Source organism: Colias croceus, chromosome Z (genome assembly GCF_905220415.1).
Source record: "Colias croceus chromosome Z, ilColCroc2.1".
Lineage (NCBI taxonomy): Eukaryota > Metazoa > Arthropoda > Insecta > Lepidoptera > Pieridae > Colias > Colias croceus.
In genome coordinates this window covers 5,087,254-5,114,369 of record NC_059568.1, presented here as the reverse complement: position 1 = coordinate 5,114,369, position 27,116 = coordinate 5,087,254, and the positions used below count along the sequence as shown (strand labels likewise).

Sequence of the window (27,116 nt, the reverse complement as noted above, 5' to 3'; positions counted from 1 at the left end):
AGAACATAGTACATACACTGTGAAAATTTTATTTTTGCTTGTGCATATAATTTACAAACATAGTTGTTTGATACAAATTTGGAAGCTAACTTCTCCTTAACTGAACAATGAAAAATGAATGACGTCAAAATGTCGAAGAATACATTTCAAGCATAATACAACACATTACATAAAACCCTTCATTCTAAACAAAATAAACAAACATAACTTCAAACCCTTGTTATAACTCAATAATTATACGAGAAACCTTACAATACAATCAACCATGTTCCCAACTAAAATCTTATGAATTTCCCAACCTTGTCTTATAGTTAAATACTCGAGTACAGGCTCAACTATTTTGAATAATACGAACTTTAGTTTCCTATTCAAAATAGTTGAGTGATTGAGAAGCCAACTCAAGTCGAGAACATGGAAGATTGTTAGTTCAGAAATTCGAGTAAATCTACATCGTAATGTTTAGTTACTGATACTATAACATACTTAGCGGGAACTTCGTCAGATAATGAAGTACAGGAAACTTTGATGTCACTACAGCTATCTTGATTAGTTAAACAGCTTACAAAGCCCGGATTCCGTGAGATGCGGGTACCAAAAATAGATAATATTTTCACACAAAGGTTTCTTAACGATACGCGAAACTCGTCTCTTATGAAATAATATTTCATGATGGTATGTTGTTTTATTTTGGTCAGTATATTTTTACTTTAAGGTAATTTTAAGTTATTTTTATAATTTTAAAGATAACTTAATGTTATAATTTCCCATATTATGTTACTATTCTACGCGTTCTAAATATGAATACAATGATATTCGCTACGTCCAGGGACGCTGATAGTTCGATTTATTAATAATATCCATTTCTCATATCTCCATTCAGCTCGTAAATCTTTATAAATTATTTTGCAGCACATGCATTCGAATGCATCCTGTATTGCTATATAGAACCTATAACTCACTTTATTTCCAACATTGGCGTGAACCGTAAATAGATAGATTCACCCAATCCATAATTGATAGCAACCAACACGTAGCCCTTGGGCATAGGTAAGCGAACAATTGCTATGAATTGAACAGCGTATCCAATAAGTCCATTTTGGATTCATTGGACCTTGTTAACATCCTGCAGGGGCTTGTTAATTTGAACCGCTTGCAATTTTGTTTGGAAGAATGAATTTTGGAAACGTCCATATGGGTTCTGGATTGCTTTGTTCTTTTGGCAATATGTATCTTTTGTTAGTGCTACGAACGTATTTGGTTGTTGTTTTGAAATTTTCGTCAATAGATTGTATCTTTAGTAATAAGTTCATAGAAAGAACAACAATTTGAATTAGCTTCCAGCTGGAAAGAAGTAGGTTTATTGTAATAGAACAAGCATGGGCATAGCTAGCCATGGGCCCCCATGGTTGCCCCAATAAAAATGTAATATGTAACTAGCAACTATATCCCAAGTCTTATCCCGGTCTTCGAACCTCAAAAAGGAAAAGGGAAACCCTTAAAGGTTCACTTTGTTGTCCGTCTGACTCTCTGCCTGTCTAAAGAAACCAAAGAGTTCTCAGGAACGCGTGACGGTATCAAGCTGAAAATTAAACTGAATACTAAAATCTACGGTCTCTTGAAGATGGGAAAAAATCTAACTTAACCAACACAATCCAAAAGATACAGCCGTTTTTGCGACATTCTCATGTCGCAAGGAATCAAAATCCAATTAGGCTAGTAGTTTAATTTTTTCAGTGCTTCAAGGGACCGCAGTCGTTATGAATTTAAAGCATGATACCAGCTTACAAGCTGAAAGTGCGATGGCATTTGCGATGGCATTCGCAATGGCAATCGCGATGGCATTCGCGATGGGATTCGCGGTGCCATTCGCGATGGCATTGGCGATGGCATTGGCGAAGGCAATCGCGATGGCATTTTCGATGGCATTCGCGATGGTAATCGCGATGGCATTCGCAATGGCATTCGCGATGGCATTCGTGATGGGATTCGCGATTGTATTCGTGATGGCATTCACGATGACATTCGCGTTGGCATTCGCGATGGCATTCGCGATGGCATTCGTGATGGCATTCGCGTTGGCATTCGCGATGGCATTCGCGTTGGCATTCGCGATGGCATTCGCGATGGCATTCGCGATGACATTCGCGATGGCATTCGTGATGGCATTCGCGATGGCATTCGCGATGGCAATCGCGATGGCATTCGCGATGGCATTCGCGATGGCATTCGCGATGGCGTTCGCGATGGCATTCGCGATGGCATTCACGATGGCATTCGCAATGGCATTCGCGATGGCATTCGCGATGGCATTCGTGATAGTATTCGCGATAACAATTGCGATGAAATTTGCGATGGGATTCGCGATGACATTTGCGATGGCATTCGCGATGACATTCGCGATGGCATTCGTGATGGCAATCGCGATGGCATTCGCGATGGCATTCGCGATGGAATTCGCAATGGCAATCGCGATGGCATTCGCGATGGAATTCGCGATGGCATTCGCGATGGAATTTGCGATAGCATTCTCGATGGCATTTGCAACCATTTGCATGATATTTGCATGGCATTTGTAGGGCATTAGGCGTAGAAAACTATCGTAGTCGCAAACTATCCACTTAAAGTTATTGCGAATTTTTTAGAAAGTAAATTTTCGCATCTTCTTTACCTTAAAAACTTTTTCATGAAACTTACCGTTTACTATGTTCATTTAGAGGGGTAACTGTTTATAACTACTGTAAATAACCAAAAAAGACGATATAAGTCGGATTGATTCGAAATATATCATTTATGAGCATACAAAACTAAAGCAGAATAATAAATATTGCGCTTTTCTATCTGAATCCGAACGCAAATAAACGAACTAAATAGTAAATACAACAATTACGAACTTGTCGACGCGTTGGCCAAAGCGTTAAATTTCAAATGAATGTACGGTGTCATGCTCAAAGCAGAATGAATAATCGCATTTCTCTATTTGCTTGTTGATGTAGAACAAAAGCAGTAAATCAACTAATTTATTTTGTTCACCAAAAAACCATCGAACAACATTATGTAGTTGTTCGATGGTTTTTACTGGACAAAAAGACCGCTTAAAACTAGTTCTTTTCATAATATTTTATAACATCAGCATTCTTTAAACACTTCTCCATCTGTATATCCAAACAAATCATTTTAATTTCCAAGAATACAAGCTACATAAATCGAAAGATCTGCGACTTCTGTCAATAGAAATATCCCTTCCGAGAAGCTTAAGAAAGGCACTCAGTGCCATTTTCCATTTCGCAGGGTACTCACTATCAATATTACTACGATTCAAAGCGAACTGATAATACTTTGAAATGTCTGTTCTTTGATATGAGATGTCCAATCGTGGAGAGTAGCAAGCTTGGTGAGCCAATTTCTATTCGGATACTGTGGTAACATAGTTGCAAATTTAACGAACAATTTGCTAGCTACAACTGCACACAGTAGACCTAATTTGCACATATTATACAAAGGGAAGTAGCAAGCCAAATGGTTCAATTGCATACCGATTGGTAATCCTATTATCACGCCTATGAGAAGACGTTCGATCTAGCGCTGTATTATTACTAATAATGTTTGATTATAGCGAATTACACCACTTGATTTGATTAAGATAATGTATAGGTAGATGATTAATGCGTAATTGCGTAATGTACCAACTACCATCCTAATAGACTATAGAGTTAGGTTAGGTTTGACTTCCTGCATAAGGAATTGTATAGAATTAGGTTTAAGTTTAAAAAAATTAAACTTTAATTTTATATCGATCGCTACAAGCGACGTCAATACCTATAATGTCGAACGTCATAGTAAGACCTTATATAAATCAGTGGTCTGGAAAATATTATTTATAGATCGGCTTTTAAATGTACCGAAATTATACTCCTCTAAAATATGCCTCTCCAATAACCTTTAACTGTTCATTGAAATATATATTATGAATAAATTTTGTACATATGATATAAAGTACTTTTAATTATTATTTTCTATTGCCCAATGAATGGAAATTTATTCAGATGATATTTGCCTTATCAAAGGAATAGATTGAAGAGTCATACATTGGTAATAGAAATTATCCACCCCTTGTGTAAATATTCAATAGCTCACTGTAATTTATTTCATAGAAATATCTGTAAATAGTACTTTTAAAGCCTGGAAATTTTCCAGTAAAAATATAATAGAACGAAGGGTGGGTAATTTCTGTATTATTGATGTAATTCAGTACTTTACAGATAGTGTTGAAGATTATTATATAGATAGTGACCAATTTAAAGTATAAAAACACATTCACTATAATAAAGTATTCATAAAGTCTCAATAGTAGCCTCAATTTAAACATGAAACCTGTATTTAACTAAAAATGATTCTATCATAGTTATACCAATTAGTTCTTGAAACTACATGGCATTAGTGTGATAGCGATTCGATACAAAAATACCTGAATTTTTTACAATAATATTTAACTCTTTCCCACCTGACGATGTATTATTTTTATATCATAAAAATATAATACAGCTCTTTTAGCAATTAATTATAACAGAGAATATTACGTAATACATGTTATTCCAAGTTATGTTTATTTATACTTTGGTAAGGTGCCAGATTAAAAACTGTACCGTTAATTACTCTTTCAAAGAAGATAGAACAGCTTACTCTTTAAAAATATTAAGGTACATTTTTAAAAATGTCAAAAGACATAGAAAATAAGAATTATCCTTTTTATGAGGTCTATACAAATTATTGTTGCATATATTGTATGATTGTCATAAACAAGGAACAGTTTGCGAAAATCTTTTTACTCTTTAAGATATAGTTTTGCTCTAGGGTTAAATTTTAACATAAAATGAATTTACTCCTTTCTGTAAATTGAAATGACGCGATCTTTTTAATAAATACAATTTGGATTTAATACTTTTCATCTATTACGTAATAAAACCCAAAACTAAACAGTTTTTGTTAGCAGTGGTCTTTTAAAATATTCTCTTATATTATGGCTAAGAATTCAACTTTTAATTATTATACCATGTTTTTACCCTTTTTTGACATAAATTAATTCATAGGTAATAATAGATCTTATTCTTCTTGGCTTGAATTAATCCATTAGATAATATCGCTGAGAATTAAATATTATGTTTGATGGTTAATTATTTAATTATTATTTAACTAGCTTTCCGCCCACGGCTACGCCCGCGTTTTCAAAGAAAAACCCGTTCCCGTAAGATTTCCGGGATAAAACCTATCCTATGTCCTTTCTCGGGTATCAAAATATCTCTATACCAAATTTCATTCAGTTACTAGATAGACATAGACAGAGATATTAGTATGGATTGGTTTCAATAGCGACGTAACAATAACGTACTTTTTGGCATTTATTGATTACATGAATATTATACTATGAAAATAAACACATAATTAATTAAATGAGAACGATTTAACAACCGCATCCAGCTAATCAGTGGAATTGGAAATCCGCATTACTACCAAATAACCGATCCAAATATAATACGGAATTAATCCTTGTTCCATCAATCAATGCAAAGTAAACCGAATAATATCCAACCACGTTTCCATTTAAGCTATTGAATCTTCATTTGGGTACAAATATTAATTCACCGCTATTTCCAACACTATTACAAGTCGATTTATGCCGCAGACGAACCCCCTAAATAAAGTATGTATACATTATAGATGTTCCGGTACATAAGCTACTTCACTGCCAAAGATTATCAAAATCGGTAAAGCAGTAAATACTGCATTTAAAAGAGTTTGCCGGGCAGTTTTACTCGCAGACGAATCCCCAAAATTAAATTTGTATTTCTATAGCTCATGACATGTGACATAATATGTGCCCCGTATAGTTTTTTTTTTCACAGAATATTTAGACTTCCTGCTTATGGAATACATCCTCACACAATTGGGCATTTATGATACCAACGAATACGAACGTAATGCGTGTTCGACGTTCGTATTGTATCATCCTCACCTTTCGTATACCTATATAATATTAGTAGGATACTACTTATATAGTATAGATAATCCCAATACAATCACAAGGTGAACTTGGACAAATGATGACAGATTGCACACGTCAAAGCTATTCATAGCGAAGCATTGAGAGATGTATCGAGGGTGATATGTTAAATGTGATCAATTTACTATGGACTTTAGCAATTGCACTTAGACGTTCGTTGACTAGGACTGTTTTGTAAAGGGCTATCTGAGCGGATCGTTTGTTAGGTAGTGTAGTTTCCTTGACAAATTCGGTTTGTAAGTGAGATGTATGTTGCACAGGTTTCTAGTAGTTGAATGCAATTATTTCACTAGATAACTATTATAAACAAGGGGAAACAAATCATGGGAAGAAGGTTTTTTTTAACTGTGCCGTAGAGGTCATAAATAGAACTATTTTAACCTAATAAAGGAACGAAATCAAATTATCGGGTGTAGAGCAAATTTAATGTTATAATTACTTATTATATTAAATACGATTTGTTTATTATTAAGTTATTTTACTTGTGACGCAACTATTTGATTTTTATTCGAGAAATAAAATCAGTTTCTTAATTCATTAGATTCAATAACTCTGTAAAATCAGAAATATTATTTTTATAACTACTTTGAGAAATCTAATATGAGCGATAATTAATATATTATTATTAATTTTCAATCTTTGAAAAGGTAAATGCATTTAAAGAGACAGCTATAACTGAATTATTGAGAAGCAGAATTAACCAAAGCTAATCAAATGAATGCACGAGTAACCTACATCGCAAGTTAGCGTGAAATGTTACTTTAAAATGTAATGCATGTAAATTGTCAATCAATTTTAAGAACTTTTAAATGTCAATCTATTTTTGTGTTTCCACTGATTCTTGAGTTAAAAGGTAAATTATGTAATAGTGTAAAGATCACACTCGTTTCTAGACGGCCCAAGTAGGTTAGCCTATTTAATTATTGTTGTACATAATAATATGGAATGACTTTCTTTTTTATTTATTCAAAATTCATATTTATCATATTAATTATAAGTATTAATTTTATATTTATATACTCACATTAAATTCTTTTAAAAACTCAAGTCTGGTAATATTTACGTATTTTTTATAAGAACAATGGACTATAAACATTCGTAATCACTTAATTTAATAAAATATTTCGAGGTTAATATTATGATTAATACAAGTATTATATTATTCGTGTCGTATAATAATTATGAAGTGTTAATAAAATGGCATTTAAATATAATCTGCTTTTATTAACGTCGCCGGTTTAAAACAATTCAAAATGTTCACAATTGGAATTGCGTGCAAGTCGAAAGCTTTATTCGAAGGAAAACTAGAAAAAATAGCCTTATTTAAACTTTTTGCTTTAGACTTTACTTATCAGACCACTTATCAATGTTAAAATTGTGAGGAACAACACGGTATTTTATGATTTACGTGCCTCGTAATGTAAGGTTTAAATGATTTCTTTTTATGCCTACTTATAGTTCTAAAAACTCGCGTTCGAGCTAAATAACGTAATGTTGTGTGCGTGTCTTTGTGTTCGTGTTTGTCTATGTGTGCGTTCGTAATTACAGTGCTAATTAGAGTAATTAAAATTTAATTTACAATATAAATAAAAGGATAAAACGTTATGAAATGGCACATAATACCCCTAATTAAAAGGGTCAAAACGTTAATAGAAAACAAGTAAATTCTACGGTAATGTTCCTAAAACCAAACAAAATAGTACATAAATTACAAAGCAGCTTATTATGTCGAGCTGGGGTCTGACGAGGGAGATTAAAATACAACAACGCGTCTATTCAAGCCACCTGAATAAAAGTCGCCTCAGTATACAAAATGTTCGTAGAATATACCAACTGACGAACGAACCACGGTAAAGGTAATTGCATAGTATTTCAAGCTACACTTCCACACGAACCCAATTATTCGTTACGATTGTAGAGATAAAGTCGAGAAAGAAAAAAGAGTGAGTGTGCTCAAATAGTTTGCTTTGCTTGTTTAAAAAATGTTCGACTTTAAAAAAATACTGAATATGTATATTTTAGCAATGTAGAGAGGTCTGAATACTTGGGTGTTTTTTTAAAGATATTGCATCATGTATTTGTTAAAACAGTTTTATTGTATTTGGGTTTGCATAAATGCACATTAATTGACGTTTAGATTTCGTGTCTTAGTAATTGATGATGTTAATATAAATTTAATTTATTTTCGTTATATAAAGAGGTCGTATTTCAGATCTGTAGGCATCACTCGCTCGGTTCGTACAATTTCTTATAGAACCAATCTAAAAAAAATGGCAACGCAAACATTATGGAAATAAAACTTAATACCATGCAATATTTCCTGCGTGCAAGAATAAAAATCATGACCCGTATGACATGAAATTTATTTAAAAGCAAAACTAATAATGGGTACATAATCACTACATAGTATAAAACAAAGTCACTTTCTCTGTCCCTATGTCCCTTTGTATGCTTAAATCTTTAAAACTACGCAAGGGATTTTGATGCAGTTTTTTTTTTAGATAGAATTTTTTAGTATATAATTTATTAGGTTTTAGACCAAGCGGGCGAAGCCGCGGTCGGTAAGCTAGTATATTATGTAGTGAATATTGTTTGTGATATTCTCTAACGTTGACTCATATAATTGTGACTTCAGATTATTAACTCAGGCCCCGGAACCACAGACACAATAAAAAATCTATTGTGTCTGGGACCGATCGGGCCGCTTGGGGCTAAATGGGTTAAATTTATAGAAATTGGATATAAATATTATTTAATATAGCATTTTTATTATATTATTTTGAAATGTAGGGCAACCAGTCGTGATGCAATGAGGAGCCTTGTGTATCATTACAGAAATGCACCTTAACATTTCTAACAATAGCAAAAACTCCGAACTAATTTTTAAATTTTGATTTTTAAAATATTTCGAGTGTAGTGTATTTAATTATTTAATACTGACTCAAGGTAGAGCCGCGGTGAAAGGGTAGTATTTAAAAAAGCTAGGGTGTGAATTAATAGGGAATGGAAATTTGTATGGGGAGCGGCAACGCGATACAGTGCACGCAAGCAAATCTACATTGTACATTGTAAAGGCAAATGTATATATTCTACATCGATTTCACTAATTAACCTTCTTTATAAATTAGTTAGCCATCGGCTGCTTTGGATATATTCCTACTATTTTAAATGTGTATTATACAATTATGAGTATCTTACGATATAATATTAAATCAATAGTTTTATAAAAACCAGGCAAACGAAGATCCTCCTCCTTTTGTTTTTGTAGGTCGGTTAAAAATATAAGCTACATCGCTCTGGAATAAAATTCGTTTTCTGCCAATGTGAACAAAATCAAAATCGATTACGCATTTTAAAATATTCTGATTGTATTATTTAACATAACATTTTTGATGAATACATACAATTATATTATACTAGCTTTCCACCTGCGGCTTCGCCCGAGATTTCAAAGAAAAACCCGCATAGTCCTATGTCGTATCGGGTATCAAAATTGGTTCAGTAAATAAGGCGTGATTGAGTAACAGACAGACAGACAGAGTTACTTTCGCATTTATAATATTTAGTATGGATTAGTATTATATAAAATATTTAAATCTTCCATCTTCCACTGCGATTTAAAAAAAACTAGTTACGTCCTTATGTACTTAAGAGCAAAATGCCTCGACTTGCTTAATATTTGAGAGGTCAGGCGCTAGAGCAGTCGAAGTTTAATTCAGCCAAGTACGAGCAAAGTTTACCCTGAGTACACGATGTTCAGCAAATACTAGTACATGCGTCATGCACTGCTCTTATTATGTACTACATTATTAATTCCACCATTCTCTGTATACAATACTGGAAATTACACGCGGGGATGAATTAAATATTAGTTTGAAATGTAATAAGAATGTACTGCGATTCCTAATTGATGTAGGTAGTTGATAGCACATCGAAGCAAGTCAACGACTATTAACAAAGTGAGGGTAGTTGGGTCAAACGTCGTATAAACAACGTCCGAGCCCCAAGGCACGATTCGTACGAATGCGCCACGAGTTAAAGGAAATCCATACTAATATTATAAATGCAAAAGTAACTCTGTCTGTCTGTCTGTCTGTCTGTTACTCAATCACGCCTAAACTACTGAACCAATTTGCATGAAATTTGGTATGGAGATATTTTGATACCCGAGAAAGGACATAGGCTACCTTTTATTGCGAAATATGTACCACGGGCGAAGCCGGGGTGGACCTCTAGTTTATAATATTCGACAGCTAAGCATGTTCTGACAGGTAACAGTTACAACTATATTGACAACTATCATCCACACAAATTTTAAATCAAAAGTTAGGTACATTTAACAATACAACATTTGCACTACAAACAACTATATGATTCTACAAACAATCCTTTCACTTCAATTCAATTAAACCCCGAATTAATAATTTGGTAAATGTTTCAGCCTCAATTATCAACACCACAAGCGTTATAAAGAGAATGTTTACAAATATTATTGATTATTATTCAACAAATAACGCGTCAAAGCTATCTGAAATAACTACTGAACCGATAAACAAATATTACTGATGTAAACGCAAATGACTAAAATCAAATAACGCATTTTATTGTGTAAATATTATGCGGAACATACCTAGTTTTGCCAAAAGCCTGTGCAATGTTGTGATCATAAACATATTTACTTTATATTTTTAAACTAGCTTACCGCCCGCGGCTTCGCCCGCTTTGTCTAAAACCTAATAAATTACATACTATAACCTTCCTCTTGAATCACTCTATCTAATAAAAAAAAATTGCATCAAAATCCGTTGCGTAGTTTTAAAGATTTAAGAATAAAAAAGGACATAGGGACATATGGGGACAGATAAAGCGACTTTGTTTTATACAATGTAGTGATATTAAATTTCATTTCGATTCGACATTATTGTGTAGTGTAGTGTACATAATATGATTAGTAACTTCACCCACTTTTGGCTCTCCTGAACGATACTGCAAAAATGTTATTATTATCTTTTTCTTTGGTAAGAAACAAATGAAAGTAAATAAATACTTCATTCAATAACCTTAAATAATTATTTAACTCAAAAGTTAAAGAAAGGGATTAACTTCATAAATGGAAAGTTTGTCTCAACAACTATTGAATTAAATTAAGAACGTTTTCCATTTGCTGCATAAAATTATTAATGCAATTGCATTTTCCATTTTAAACTATAAGACTCTGAATTATTAACGTATTTTAAATCAATTGTGTGATTATTGGAAATATATCATTACTTTTAAATACGTTTTAATTGTAGATACTTAAAGTACCTAATGTTTTTCTACGTAAAAAGTTTTGATTTATAAATCACTTACTTTCCGCCCGCGTATTCGCTAGCTTTGTCTAATAAATAAAATAAATAAATAATATTATTATGTTATTAATAAAAATACGCAAAATCCGTTGCGTAGTCAAAGGACGGAGAAAGCGACGTTGTTTTAAACTATGTAAACCCTTATTTTAAAAATTTTCTAAAATATCATAGAAAATTTCCTTGTGTAAAAGAAGAAAGAGGATAATTAGGAATTATACAAAAAGCCTTATTATGTGCTATAATTATGCCCCCTAACTATCGACATTTACAAATTCGCTAAGAGCGTGACCCACATTCCAAAATGAGCTCTCACATTCAATTTCTTTGTATCAAGTACGTCATTTCACCGGCCATTTCTTTCAGTATTCATTAAAACAAAGCGTCATTCAGACTATTCAAATATACCTGAATGCATGTGCAAAGGTCACTGCAACACTTATGAAATAATCGCACATAGCAATTCCCTTACATCACGATTGACCTAATTATAACTTTCCCTTTAATAAACGCCATTTTACACCCACTTGGTAGTATAATTTAAACGATAAAATGAAACGTCTTTTTAGGGTTCCGTACCCAAAGGGTAACACGGAACCGCTATTACTAAGCCTCCACTGTCTGTCTGTCTCCAGGCTGTATCTCATAAACCGTGTTAGCGTGTGTAAGCTAGAAAGGTGAAATTTTCACAAATGATATTGTATTTCTGTTGCCGCTATAACAACTAACACTGAAAAAAAATATATATATATCAAGGTTCCCATAAAATAAATGATTTTCTATTATAGATGATAATAATATATAGTATAGTACGGAACCCCTCGTGCGCGAGTCTGACTCGCACTTGGCTGGTTTTTTTAATTTAGTTAATGGATGGCACATTTTAAAAAGCCATAGATAATTGTGGCAATTAATACATGGCTGCCAGCTTCGCTCATTTATTTTATGAACAACAAAGCTTAATTGCGTTTTAAGGTTTTATGTAGGAGGACGGCCAAGAAATAAATGATAGGTAATAGCTATTTTAAGAAAAAATGTTAGCCAATTTTAACCATTGCCAATCTCAATTCAAATTAGCCATCTTTAACTGCACTTAAAAACAAACAGAGGCATTTTATATGAATAAAGTTAAAGATAACGCGCACTTCCTAACGCCCATATGGAAAAACCAATAAAACTAGGGATTTTATCTCCTTTATATAAGGGACACCTACTCATAAACTATAATGTAATAGTATGACAAACATAAACACAAGAAAGAAAATATATTGAAAATGAAATAAAAGTTATTTCGGGATACCGGGATTGCTTTGCCTCTCTCTATAGAAACTTACATCAAACGGAAACTTAGTTCCGATTAATAAATCAGAGTTTTAAAGTGCTTCTAGATAATTAAATAAATGTAGAGACTATTTTCATCTTTATACATTTAAGATTGAATGCAGCAAAAGTCCCAAGGAATCAAAGCTTGACATGAAGTCAAACATGGAAAACTAAGTAGGTATAATAAATTATTAATTTTACAGTTTCCATAACATACCATACAAGGCGTATAAAATGATTAGGTACTCCAGTATTTTCCAATTTATAATATTAAAACTAGTTTTCCGCCCGCGGCATCGCCCGTGTTTTTTAAGAAAAACCCGCTTTATTGTAATCGGTTCACATAGAGATAATATTATGTACTACAGTACATAATATTATCTCTCGGTAATAGTCGGTTCAGTAATATTTGCGTTAAAGAATAACAAACACACACACATCCTCACAAAATTAGTAGGATTATTAGATTGACGACCGTAAAACCAATTATATAATTGTGCTGTATTATAATTCAATTATTATCCATACTAATTATCAAAAACATTAATTTATAGCCGAAAGATTATAATATCGAGAGAATTTCCGAATTTACACTGCATATAATACGAATATCTCGTAGCAATGCCCAATTGCTTTGTACTCAAGTAGGTACATACCCATAATGCTTGGAACAAAGAACGGTACCTACATTATAATTGTATTTTTACCTGAGTCAAGCATGTTCTTGGCCCAGTTTTAACCCTTTATGTTCAAGTCTAATGCTTCAAGATATTTTATACGATTGTTCGCGTGTTTCGTACGAACCATATTAATTTTATACGTTGATGTGAATTTGTTATAACTGATTGTGGTTCGTTTGAACGTAATTGTGTATAAATGCAATGCAATAATTTAAAAATAGTATATAATAGTTACTTTATTCAGTGTCGCCCGGGAAATAAAGCGCATAGTCCATGATACTCGGTGAATATTTCCTAAGCTTTCTAATGGTATAAGATACTCTTTGAGTTCATACCTAGTTAACAAACAATAATAATATAGAAACAGCAGTTGAACATTATCAAAAAATAGTCTAATTTTGCAGAATATAAACATATTATCTATTGAATTAAACTACTTTAGATTTGAACAAACACCTTATAGTAAATAATATTAAATACATTATTTTAATTAACGTATTTCTCATAAATAATTATCATAAACACCTTTTAAAAATATTTCTACAACAACATGTTAAGCCAAACTCAATACTCATTCAGTATTAACGACTTAACTTTAGCTCAGAGAAAAACTACGTTAAAATGAAACTTTGTATTATTATTTTCATAGAACGTACTCTAGCTCTTACAAGCGGAGCTATCAATTAGTAGTTTGTAGTATACACACTAACTAAGTTTGTAACTCAAGCGAGCAAGTTTGTCAGATAATCTCTTATACAAACGTCCCGGATCATCTTCATTTGAGTATGTTGATTTAAATTGTACAAGCCTAGTAAAAGTTTTAGTTAGTGTAATTTGTATTAGTATTAAAGATAAAATTATTAAATTTTAAAATCTTCTTATGGTGCCTCAATTCTTGCCAGTCATCTAGATAATAATAATATATTATGATGCTTTTCCAAACTTTTTATTTTGGAACCGTGGAGAATATATTAAGACTATATTTATAAATATAAATAAAAAGTACCTGGATCCTATCCACGTCATTTAAATTCAACATAGTATTCATTATTCTACGCAAACTGCATCTAACACACAGAACACATACGGAACAAATGACGCTTAAAAATTGAAACTGGCATTGCATCTACACTTTCCTGTAAAACGACATAAATGCCGTTTAGTTTTACGCTTCATATTTTCTTAATAGTCTATTTCGAAAATACACACAATTTAATACGATATATTGATATCGAATTGAATTTAAAGTCTCGCAGCGAGGAAATGGAACGTAGACTTTGATGCTTTTCCGTGGTAAGAAAATTTTATTTTTCACTTTGACTTCTAAAGTTGCTAGTAGAAGTTTATTTTCCTTTTACAGGTATTTCCTAGTGAAGATGTTCCATTTCTATTTCAATCTAGAATGCAATATATTTTTTATTTGTTTCATTAGTATAGGTATTGTTTGGAAAGAAAGTAAATTGTCACATTACGGAATAAAGGTCATGCATTTAGAATTTATAATTGCACAAAGGAGATCGGTCGATCTGGGAGGATTTGATGTATTGTAAGTAATCATAATAAAAAAAGTTACCAAATATTTCGTTAATTTTCTTACGTTCAAAATATATTGAATAAGATTAGGAAAAAGTGCCTTTTGAATAAAAATATTTTGTCATCATTTCTGTAGCACGTGCCTTCACAATAGTACAGCACTGTATGTAATAAAAGAGTTCAAACTCATTGAATTTATTTCATATCAATATGAAAAATGTAATTTTTTTGCATTCAATATTCTCGAAGCAACTCTATCAATCAGCACATCAATTGCTTCTGTTGCTCGAATAAATATGGTCTTCAAAATTAAATTGAGATCACTTTTATCTATCACTATTTTATTAAGAGTTTTATTTTTCATGCTATAAATTATTGGTAGTAGGAGAGTGAATTTCGGCCAACTTGAATATTAGATATTAATTTAATCATTTCAATATTATTCAAACTGCCAACGTTAACTTAACAACAACTTACAAAAATTTTATCAAAAAGTTTCATTTTTAGCTTTGTTTTAAATGCAGGTTGCTTTTAATGTAACTCTAACAACTAAGTTAGGTATAATTATATTCAATAAATAAATCAATTCTATGAATGATTAATAGTTATAGTGATATATGAAAAAATAACATACAATTTTATTTCATTATAATTATTTACTTAAAATGTCTAGTAGGCTTGACAATCATACGAGCATTCCGCTAATTAACATTCAAAAACAACACTGCCATAATAAGAGGTAGCGCGCACGAGCAACTTTGTCTCCGCAACTATTTTGTCTCTCTTAGTATGAAAGTGTGCGCACGTAGCGACGCAACTCCCCATACAATAATTGATGGGAGAGACAAAATAGTTGCGGAGACAAAGTTGCTCGTGCGCGCTGGCTCTAGACTAAAATAATTCAAATTCAAATTCAAAAAATTCTTTATTTGGAACATAAAAACAAATTGTACATAAACTTTAATTACGATGACATCCGTAAAAGCTTATGAACTGTGGCACGGATGCTAACGCCCACCTCCATACATGAAATAAGTTCCATCTTATAACAATTTTAACAATAATACGGAAATTAAGATCATCAACCATCAAATTATCAAACTTATGTATTGAAAATTTACTTTCTCGCTTGAAAATTTAATACAGAAATAATTCCACACGTATAAGACACCGCATTGCTAAAAAGCGAAAACCAACTGACCAACCTAACGTACGAACTACATATGAAACAGTTTAGAAATAATAACGTTAATTAACAGGCGGTGGAAAATGTTTGCATACCGCCGCTTCAGATGGCCAAAATAGTCTAACATTTAGCCTCTCGTCACTTTAGTTGAAAAGCTACTTCGAACTGCATGTAGCAACGCTCGTTTTGATGTTTGTAAAGGTAAATGGAAATGTTTATCCTTCCCAACGCGTGAATATCTAATTATAGTTCAATGACAGTCGCAATATTAGGATTCGAACGCGATTACTGGTATAGTATAAAGAGAACAAGTAGGACGTCTCCCGGCGTTTAGGAGCGCACGGTATCTAAACTCGCACGGGGCAGGGGCACTTGTCACATTAATAATATTTTTTTTAAGCTATTGCATAGCTTCTATCGCGGGTCTTGAGAGCGGGGACCGAATCGAGAAATTCCGTAACGAAAAAACCTTACGCTCCCCACTCCGACGGGTGGAGGTGTCGGCTTGAAAGCATAGCATGCAATAGCTTCGGCAGTCCCCGAGTGCCACACATCTTTTTTATAGTCTTTATTTATATTTTAAATAATTATATAAACAGACACCTACCGCTCACAGCAATGGCACGGCCCTCACGAGAACGGTCCATGAGAAGGAACCGAGTGGTGTTTTGTGCGTGCGTCATATTGCGTAAGCAGGTACATGAACGGAGGGCGCGGCCAAGCGCTCCGCGGATAACACGTCGCGATGTTTCTTTGTCCGAAGTAAACATACTTGTTCTCTTTATACTATGTATTGGTTAGTAGCGTTGATTTCCATTCAATATTGCAAATGAGATACGTGATGGAGCGATGTTTGCGGTGTATTATCGGAAAATTACAAATGTTTTACCGTATTAATGCTTTAAAATGGAAACGTTTGAAGGACGTTTGTTACTCAACCTAGTTTGGAAAATCATATCATAAAATCATATCTATTATAATCTGAGTACCTACTTATCATGCATAATATCGGACTGATCTATATAATAGTGGTACTTTTTTATTAATATAAAAGTAGGTAAGTATCCTAAATCTTTTATGTATTTTCTAGTCCGTAATCTTATAAATGTGGAATTTTGGGATGATGGATGGATGGATGTTTATGACTCAAAAGCGTCTCATCGAATCTCTATGAAATTCACTTCTAGATTATATTCTGGACTAGCACATAGTACTTTTATTTATTGAGGTAACATGCAAAGAAATGTGGGGCTCTAACGAGAAGCATAACTTATTAAAAACAAAAGAGGAAAGTTAATTGTACAATAAGTATGCAAAATCCCAATCCAGTGACGATCGATGTTTGAGAAAACAACCAGACTTTTCACATTTTGATAACTAGGTATATTTACAGTTTGGTGCTTATAGAAGCTTTAAAATATTCAGAACTAGCTTTCCACCCGCGGCTTCGCCCGCGCAGTCAAAGAAAAACCCGCATAGTTCCCGTTCCCGTGGGATTTCCGGGATAAAACCTATCGTATGTCCGGGGGTAAAAAATAGGCTATGTCCTTTCTCGGGTATTAAAATATCTCTATAGATACCAAATATCATGCAAATTGGTTCAGTAGTTAAGGCGTGATTGAGACAGACAGACAGAGTTACTTTCGCATTTATAATTTTAGTATGGATGAGAACTATGTTTTGACATGATATCGATGGATGGACTGGAATATTGATGGAGCACCGCGCCACTGCATGGCCATTTATTATTTTATTTTCGTATTGGAGCTTTGAAATATATTATGATTGCCTACTCTCGATAGTGGTTATTTTGAAAACAAACATTTACAGAAGATCTAGTGGAAATAACATTGCTTATAATTTGGTGGTAAATGTTAAAAATATATTGTAATGACGATTCTAAAGTGCTTTTAGAAGAAGTCTAATTGAATAAATAAATGTTTGAGTTTGAGTATATTTCAGAAGAGGCCAAGTTTACAATTATAAAATATCCCAAACATATTTACAGATGTAACATAGACCATTTTGTATGGTATCCATTTCGTTGAGTTTTCATCCATTTAATATACGATTAATGTTTACTTTCTATGTATTCATAAACCTTATCAGTACCAGACATTGTAGTCTGTAACCCAATAAATTTTTCGATTAACTTGAGGGTGGCATACAAACAAGGGTTACAATGCATCAGGTTAAGGACCTCTAGCATATAAGCCCTTTGTGTAGGATCGTGCATCTAGGGTAGACCGTTGGATTATGCACACAATAATAATTTATCAGTCAACAACTGTTAATATACTTATATTATACTTTCAATCTGCCAAATATTATAGACTTGTAGCGCGTGCGCTATTATAAAGTGTACATCTACACATTTATTAGAAATAGTTTCATGTAAAAGCCATCACAAAAATATACTACGATTAAAATATACTACAGTTTACATATTTAAAATCGGTGCTAAGGGCATTAGCTGGCTAAATATAGTGTTGAAAGTTACACTTTCAGACGAAGTTGCGCTATGCAACTTTTCCTATAGATAATGCACCTATACCACTCTATTAGTTAATACAAGTCTGAAACTTCGTCCAGTAACAGACCCATCTTTTAATTCCTTGGATACCTATTTTATCTAGAACAAAATTTTAGCTTTACTGGCCTTCAAACTTTCTGTCGTTTTTAAATTATTTGTATAGATGGCGCTGTTACATAAGCGTGTTTTCTATTGATTTGCTTAGACGCGCTATCTGGCGGGATATGCAGGAGTTAATTTTAATACAAAGACGATATCTTATCCTATCCTACTAATATTATAAATGCGTAAGTTTGTGAGGATATGCGTGTGTTTGTTACCCTTTCACTGAAATTTAGCACACAAATATGTACATGGTAACTTGGATTAACAAATAGGATAGGTTTTATCCCGGAAATCCCACGGGAACGGGAACTATGAAACGCGGGCGGAAAGCTGGTGATACCTACATAAGTCTTCAAATAAATTTATATTTTGCATGGTTGTAATTTGTTTAGTATGAGATAGATGTCGCTGGGGCTCATTCTAAATACATTCGAAGAAAATATTATGCAGTGAATTTCTGTAAATTAATTTGTATAGCATGTCTCTTAAATTATTTTAAAAATCATAACTCTTAGTATGATGGTACGCAATTCAGCTGTGTTCCTACAAATTGTTCATCGAGATTTAGATGAAAGTTAGTTGGTGCGTTTGGCTTTTGATTTTAATAAAAAAACCTTGTTATTTTACCATATTTATCATCTCTAAATATTTTAAAGCTAATTAAGATTATTTATATTACCTACAATTATATTATATATATACTTATTTTAATACACTATTTTAGAAAAGAACAAAGATTAGATAATATAATTGTGTATAATTTCTCACATAATAGAATAGGGAATAGGGGCATAGGAAGGTAAATAAAACACATTTTAATACACGACATAAAAATTTAATCGTACATCAAGTGAAATATTACGAAGAATGAATCTTAGCTTACTTGAATAAAATTGGCACAGATTGTTCAGTGGGTATCGATATTATTTTATGATTGGCATTGCGGAGTAGTTTTTCGACGGTAAAATAATAAAGTGTGTAAAATAATAATATGAATGTATTTTTATGGTTTCTTTTGCATTCAATTTGTTACGTAGTTATTAACAGTGTTGCTGGTATTTCTTATAAAGGTTTAAACATACCTAATGGGTTTAAATAGGTATTTGCTTTTATCGTCAGTCAATTTGATTGAATTCAGTCATTTAGTACTAAATACAAAATATTGCGAATATTATTGCATTCTCTGTGTAATTATTAAATCATGGGGTGTATGTAGCGTTTTTCAAAATTTATACTAAAATAACTTCAGATACTCATCTTACTTCAGGATATATTTGAACATTAACAAAATTGGCATAAAGGAAATGAATACCCACTGAACTTGTTTCAATACATTAATCATAATATCATGCATGAGCACATTACAGACAAAAATTTAATATTGTTTAAAAGTCAATAATCCACTACCAGTTCAATATTATTAAAATGTAGCAGAAAAATCTAGAAAAATAAAACAGTTGACTGACTACGTATGGAATGAACATCATAATCCTAACTATAACTAATGATAATTATACTTTGACTATATTAATGGAATTCAAATAATATACCTTATATTAAGTATTTAAGATTGATTTTCTAATAAACATTGTGAAGAATAAAACACAACATAACAGATAAATAACGAGGAAATAAATTATGTTTAACAATATAAACTAAGTTTGTGCTTTAGTAACAGATTTAAAGATAAAACTATTTAAGTTAAATGCATAAAGTCAGGTACAAAACAATCAATGATGTTTAACAAGAAGCTTAAAATAACTACGTTTTGCCGCAAAACATAATTATTCTAGAATACTTATTGCAAAATTGGCTTCTTCGAAATCTTTGACTAATAATAGTACCTAAATATTATATTGAGATCGTAACCCGTAAAAGGATATATCGTAAATGATCTAAAACTTACGCTACGTATAGATTAAATGCTTTAAAATACAAACATGATTACTACATAAAGAGAGTCTATCATGAGTTTTAGTCACTAGAACTCGAGTCCCCTGTTCCTAGCCAGTAAAAAGATTTTCTTGAAGAGCAAGTAGCAGATCATCTTTCTAAACCCTTTTTTAATAGTAAGATATCTTTTATAATTCAGTCCTGGTTAATGAACTAGATAAGCCTTTCCGCTAGTTCATTTTTAACTAACTTTGATTGGAATTGCCTGAGTATTTCGTGAAAAAACTCATGAGTGACGCTCTGCTGAATTATTCTAATGAACGATTATATACTGATACGTATTCTATAACATAATTAGATTAACATTAACATTAAATTTGAAAGATGAATAGTATAATATACTACGATTGCATAGACTCTATGCCATAGAGCGTAGCGAAATTGTAACAGTGCTGTCTTCACTAAGACAACATTTTCATAATTCATGATGTTAACTTTGAGGCTCTTTTTACCGAGACTAAAATGATGTGTGTAAATGTGTATGTGTAATTACTAATTAGTACACCCATAGAACGTCTGTTTGTATGATTTTTTAGAAATACACATTCAAGTCGTTTCGAACTATTTTCTTCGTCTTATTATTCTCTGTTATTTTAAGAAATGAGCCCTTAAATATTAAATATTTTCCCGGTTGTTCGCACCTTACTTACATCCTCAATTCTCTAAAATTGCAAAGGATATGTTTTAATTTAAACTAACTTAATGAGAAACACTACCAAGTATAGAGTTATAATGGACATTATAACTAATGATATTTGTGTGAAGTAGAATTTTAGTTGAGTTTGGTTTCTGTATGAGTAGTTTGTAATGGCAGTGGCTGTATTATTTAGTATAATTTTTCAGATAGAACAAAATTGTAGGTAGCTTTTGCAGAAAGTTTAAATATACGAGCGCAAAAACTGTTTGTATAACATTAGTTTTTATCATTTTATTTTTATTGTAAACATGTTTTTACTTTTTTATTTAATTGCCTTGCTGTAATATTAATGGGATTTTGAAATATAGTTAGCATAAATATTTTAAGTCAAAATGAATAAAAATGTTTTTGATTTAGCGTATGAAATAAAACATAAAAAATTTAACATAAAAAACAAATATAGTGTTCACAGCTCACAATAGTGGAAATTAATTATGAAACCATTGCCCATGTGTACAAACACATGGGCAATAATAACAATTAAAGATAAAATAATTGTAGATGTAACTCTGATCAATACAAAAAACACCTCTTACTATATAAACGAAATAAACATAACAATTGCACATCACGGATACAATGATGCTATATCAATTGGACAGTTAGAACAATAGAATTTAGAGCTGGAAGAGGTCAACATTATTCGGCTGCTTAGCCGGCGACTGGCGGCGGTTGTTGACGCCGCACTTCTCGGATCAGACGTGCGTGAAGCTCGCGTGCACAGCATCCTCCTGCGAGATCTGGTTACCAGCAGGGAAGTACTGGAAAATTAGAATAATGGTCAGCAAGGTCAAACATTATTAGACGGGTCTACATAGAGCGAGCAGCCACGCGAAAATATACGCGTGAAAAATACTTCAGCTGTTCGCTCTGTACTAACAATACGGATCTGGCTAATCAATTTTATGTTATTTAGAAGAAGTTCGTATTTTCATAATACAGCATACTTAGTTTCAGACCCCAAAGAGAGTAAGGTTATAGAGGTGCATTAGAATCACTCACTTCGAATACAGTGTAAATTGGTCTGAATTATGCATCGTGATTGAGTGCTTTGTACTTAAATTGTGACACGGTTGTACACATGTGCACAATCAATCTATGGTCAGTTCTACAACGGATCGACCTATTGACTACCAGTTAGTATAATAAATACTGTATAGTGTAAACTATTTATTTAATCTTCTTGCGATATTGTATGAAAAAATATAGATTATGCGTTGTAAAAAATGGAATGATAGGTAAGTTGATACATAAATAATTGGCCCAATCTATACATGAAACTCTAGCTGAATCAAAAACGGATTTTTAATATGTATACGATTAATTTAACGGTTAAAATTAAACGTTCATAACAATTTGAACAACACAATAGTTGAACTAAAGATATTAACATTCAATGATTATTGTAAAACGAATTAGGATTTTCAGACGAATACCAAACATAGGAGAATTATAATGTTGGATTATTATTTGTAACAACTAATACATTTACAAATGGACTTATAACAAACATTGAAACAAACTGAAGTTTATCCAACAAGTCCAGAAATTTGTAGGAAAATAATTGAAAAAAAAAATCTATGAACTTTATAGATCGATCTTCGTAAGTCGGATTTCCACATTTGTTTTCCAACACAGAGGAACGTTAAAGGGTATTTTATTGTAGTGGGTATCAATTGAACAGTTTATTTCAATGTCTACTCGTTTCGAAAGGAAAATACACTTGAAAAGGTAAACGCTCACTGGGTATTTGACGCTCATACGGACCGTACTTAACTTACGAAATGTAATGTCTAAAACAATTTCCGATGAGTGCTTCCTGCCGATTCTCGTCCTAGGAGGAAGTCTGTGTACTACGAATATATAAATGTAAAATATACATTAGTAAAATGGCAATAAGAGTTGAGTTACATCAATGAAGTGTTGATCATTTTGGATCGATGTTTTCTTTTTTCTCTATACATAATTCTTTGTATAAGACTTTATAAGGTTTTAAAACTAGTGCATAGTTTTGCATTCATACTCAAGAAATTATCTGGATACTACCAGCTATAACGTAGTAATCATTGACATTGACAAGCAAATTAAATCAAGTAGGTACAACAATTTAACGTGCAGTTAACTGCATATTGCATTACCTATCTATTCATTAAAGCTAATTAACTCTCGGGTCGCTCACCCCGTACTACGTGCTCTTTGTAGTCGCTCAAGTTGTACGTGAATCGAGTCAACATTTACATTGCTCGTTTGTGCTGACGGAGCAGTCGTGCGCGGGAGGAAATGAAGGAATGTATGTGTTACTTACTCCAGCGAACGCGGCTCCGTTCCATCCAAGTCTGTCTTGGTCGCGGGAACGTTGAGGCGTCTTGCGATCAGAGCGGGATGACATCTTGGCTTTAGCTTTTAGTGCAGCGCTTAGAGACACGTTGCTTCGTACAGCTTCATTGCGTCCGTGGTGACAGAATTCGAGAAGGGCTACTCCTAGGGCAAGACCCAAACCTCCGACGAGCACGTAGAATATTCCAGCAACTTGGCTCAGCGACATTTCGGATATTTCTGATTCCTGGAATTCAAAGAAAATGTAATTGATATCTTATACCTTTAAAATTAAGTAATTAGGTAATAAATAGACGATAAGATTTATGTAGATTTTGATAACTTGTCAAAATTAAGATTTTATAGAAGTTTAAAATTGGGTAAGTATGTTGTAATTTGAAATTAATAAAAACTTCATGTTTTCGCATAGGTACCTTTTCTTTGTTATTTTCGCACTGCGGCTTGTTAATATACAGCATCCACTTCCGCCAGAGTCTTGTAATTATTCCATCCTTCTTCAGATCCACAATGACAAGATTCAGTGATTCTCTGAAATTATTAAATACATATTGTTTATTTACCTACCTATCGTTTTTACACAGACTGCAAGACAAATAGATATAATATCTAACCTTTATTATTTTTATGTTACATGATGATCTACCGTTACGTCAAAATTATAAAGCTAATTGCTATAATTTGTTTTCGATTCTTTGCCCATCAATAACGTTAAAGTACACAAAATAAAATTCTGGTTCTATATAAGCTGAATCCATTAAAAATTAACTAATCTTTTCCGCAGCCGTTAAACAGATTATAAAGAGTAATTTAGAGGATAATAAAAGCCGATTAAAACAAATTTAAATTAAAAACCAAATATCAATCTTAAACCCGACCAAACGACAATTAATCACGAAAAAATTTCATTTTCATTTTACGTTAAATTCGATTCGTTTATCTTAAAAGCTATTTGCTTTGCGCATAATTCGAAGCATGTTATAAAAGCGAAGTACTCTAATCCGAAGGCAACTTAGTCTCTAGTATCGAGATCAAATTCACGAAGAACGTGAAACTTTCAACTTTTTATTACTCCAGGGACCTTAGAAGGTAGCTCTTTTTACATATATGGATAATATTACATGTATAAGAAAGTCTATCTCAAGTTTATTGTTTGTATAATTTTCTCCGCTAGCTACCTGATAACGCGTCTGATATTTGACCTTTTTGTTATGCCTTTTTTATGAGAACGAAGTCCGAAACCGTCCATAACCATCAGCGTAAAGGTAAAATAAACGACGGGATTAGAAAGGATTCGCGAAACTAACCACTACATTTTTTTCAGTTCAAAAATCCTCGCAAAATATTCTTCTGGGAGCGAATTTACAACTTTAATATCTCCAGCGCCGTGCAGCGGAACCGTCTACCTCACGCGGACGTAATTCCTCATTCAGGCAAGGTCTCAAATCCGGGCCAGAGTTTAAACTTAAACCACGTCCCCTTCGTAAAAATGCTATATCGTACATCCAATAAACTTCCCCAGCGATTCGAGCTATCATAAAACCACAGCTGTCTGTTATAAAATGTAAATTTTAACTTGTTGTTAAAAATCACGTTCGCAAATCGCGGTATCATAAAAATGGGGTGTGTAAATTCGAAATGCTGAAGGCTCATTTTGTCCTGACGGCCCATGTAAATTTACGACCATTCAGTATTCAACGGGGAATTACCTCATAGAACGATTTTATCCTGATAGCAAACTAGGCGAAGAAATACACTCATATTTTTACATAATATACTGCTCGAGTATCTTCTCAGCTAGATCATTTTGGTTATTTTGAGTGTAGAAAATGTTATGTATTTTGTGTTTTCGTTTTTTAACAGTAGATCTCAATTTATATAATATATTTGTACGGAGCACTAGGACCATAGGTTTTTGTGAACAAGGTTTTTTATGATAATAAAAATGTATAAAAACGCATAAACGCGTAGATAGAGTCCAATCTAGTCCATAAAGAAGTCCACCACACAATCCTGGAAAAATTGCTTTTAAAACGAATTTATGATAAAAAGCATTTTAATTTCTAAATTGCAGCGGCATTTAATATTATGAATACAGCATTGAAACAACGCGACCACATAATCACGCAGGCCGCACAAACAAACCCCTAATATGCTTTTAAAGCAAAATCTGAAAGTCTAGTTCATTTTAATACATTTTTCAATCTCGTTTCCACGTTACCGTTAGTATGGCTTTGACGAGCAATAGCGTATGCAAGACTGGTCAAAGCGCGTGTCTCATTGCAAGACTTTTTGTGCTAACAATGCCTTTATATAATTGCATCTTTTATCGGGCAACGATCAAAACACGATTATTTTTAGCGCCGGCAAACATTAATCAAGTGAATTGATTTTCAAGAATATATCGGTACTGTTTACTCTTTTGAAATATTGCTTTGCTATCGTCGGTTTTAATCAATGCGTCATGCATGAGGACGTCAAATAACATCAAAACGTTGGCTATGGAGCGTCGGGATTGATTAAATAAAATACCGCATTGTTTGTTTTTTTTGCACGCCGTTTTGTAAACCTGGATAATTGATGAATAATTCGATATGCGTCTATCGTACCAATCAGTTTTTTGTCGTTTAAAACAATGGTAGGTATATTGTTTGTAATTGTAACGATCAGGTATAACTGGCGCAGCGTGCAATTAGTCACACTCATATTACATTTTTCTTTGTGTTTTAGTGTCAGTTTCTTTTGTGAATTTTATAGGTATGATAGTCGTTTATGTATCGATGTAAATTAATATTTACAAGAAACACAGTTTAATACTGAGAACAGATTAAACTTCATTTTAATTGATTATTGAAAATTCTCGTAATGAGAAAACAGTCGTTATTAATTCTTAAATAATTATTAACCATTCAACTATAGGTACTAACAAAATAACAATATAGAGGTGCGATTATTTCCTTCTCGGAAAAACGTACTTCGTTGTATCGTTAAAAAAATATATTTTTTTAACACCTATTACTATATTCAATATAACAATTATTCACAAATCGTCACACTTATTTACATAATATACTATTGTGCTTAAGGGGGTGTAGAACTAAAAAATGATCAGGAGGATGGGGTGCTGGGGACCAGGGCAATCGAGAAATTTCAAATTGGACGCCATTTTTTTTTCAAAAATAGAATCACTTCGTATTAAATTATTTAACGTCCTTAATACATAATAAATAATACATTTACAGAAATACACATCCACGCACACCTCTAGATTCCCTCTTTATTCAACCAAGTTATAACCAAAATAGATGCACACAAACGTACGTTTTTATTGTACAATGCACATGAGTCGTACACCATAACACACAT

General features: G+C 32.6%; 1 protein-coding gene across 2 annotated transcripts in view; it reads right to left on the bottom strand.

Annotated features, from left to right (window-relative positions):
- Positions 1-19,617: 19,617 nt before the first annotated feature.
- The window catches only part of LOC123705565 (glutamate receptor 1-like), a 108,629-nt gene continuing 101,130 nt past the window's right edge, over positions 19,618-27,116 (bottom strand). The window contains exons 16-19 of one of the 2 annotated variants that reach the window (XM_045654406.1): positions 24,167-24,281; positions 23,722-23,979; positions 23,198-23,269; positions 22,117-22,177 (exon numbers count right to left, since the gene is read on the bottom strand). In XM_045654406.1, coding sequence (XP_045510362.1) covers positions 23,210-23,269; positions 23,722-23,979; positions 24,167-24,281 — 433 coding nt within the window. In that variant the 3' untranslated portion in view covers positions 22,117-22,177; positions 23,198-23,209. Of the gene's footprint in view, positions 22,178-23,197; positions 23,270-23,721; positions 23,980-24,166; positions 24,282-27,116 lie in introns of both variants that reach the window. The other variant, XM_045654405.1, reaches the window with a different exon arrangement.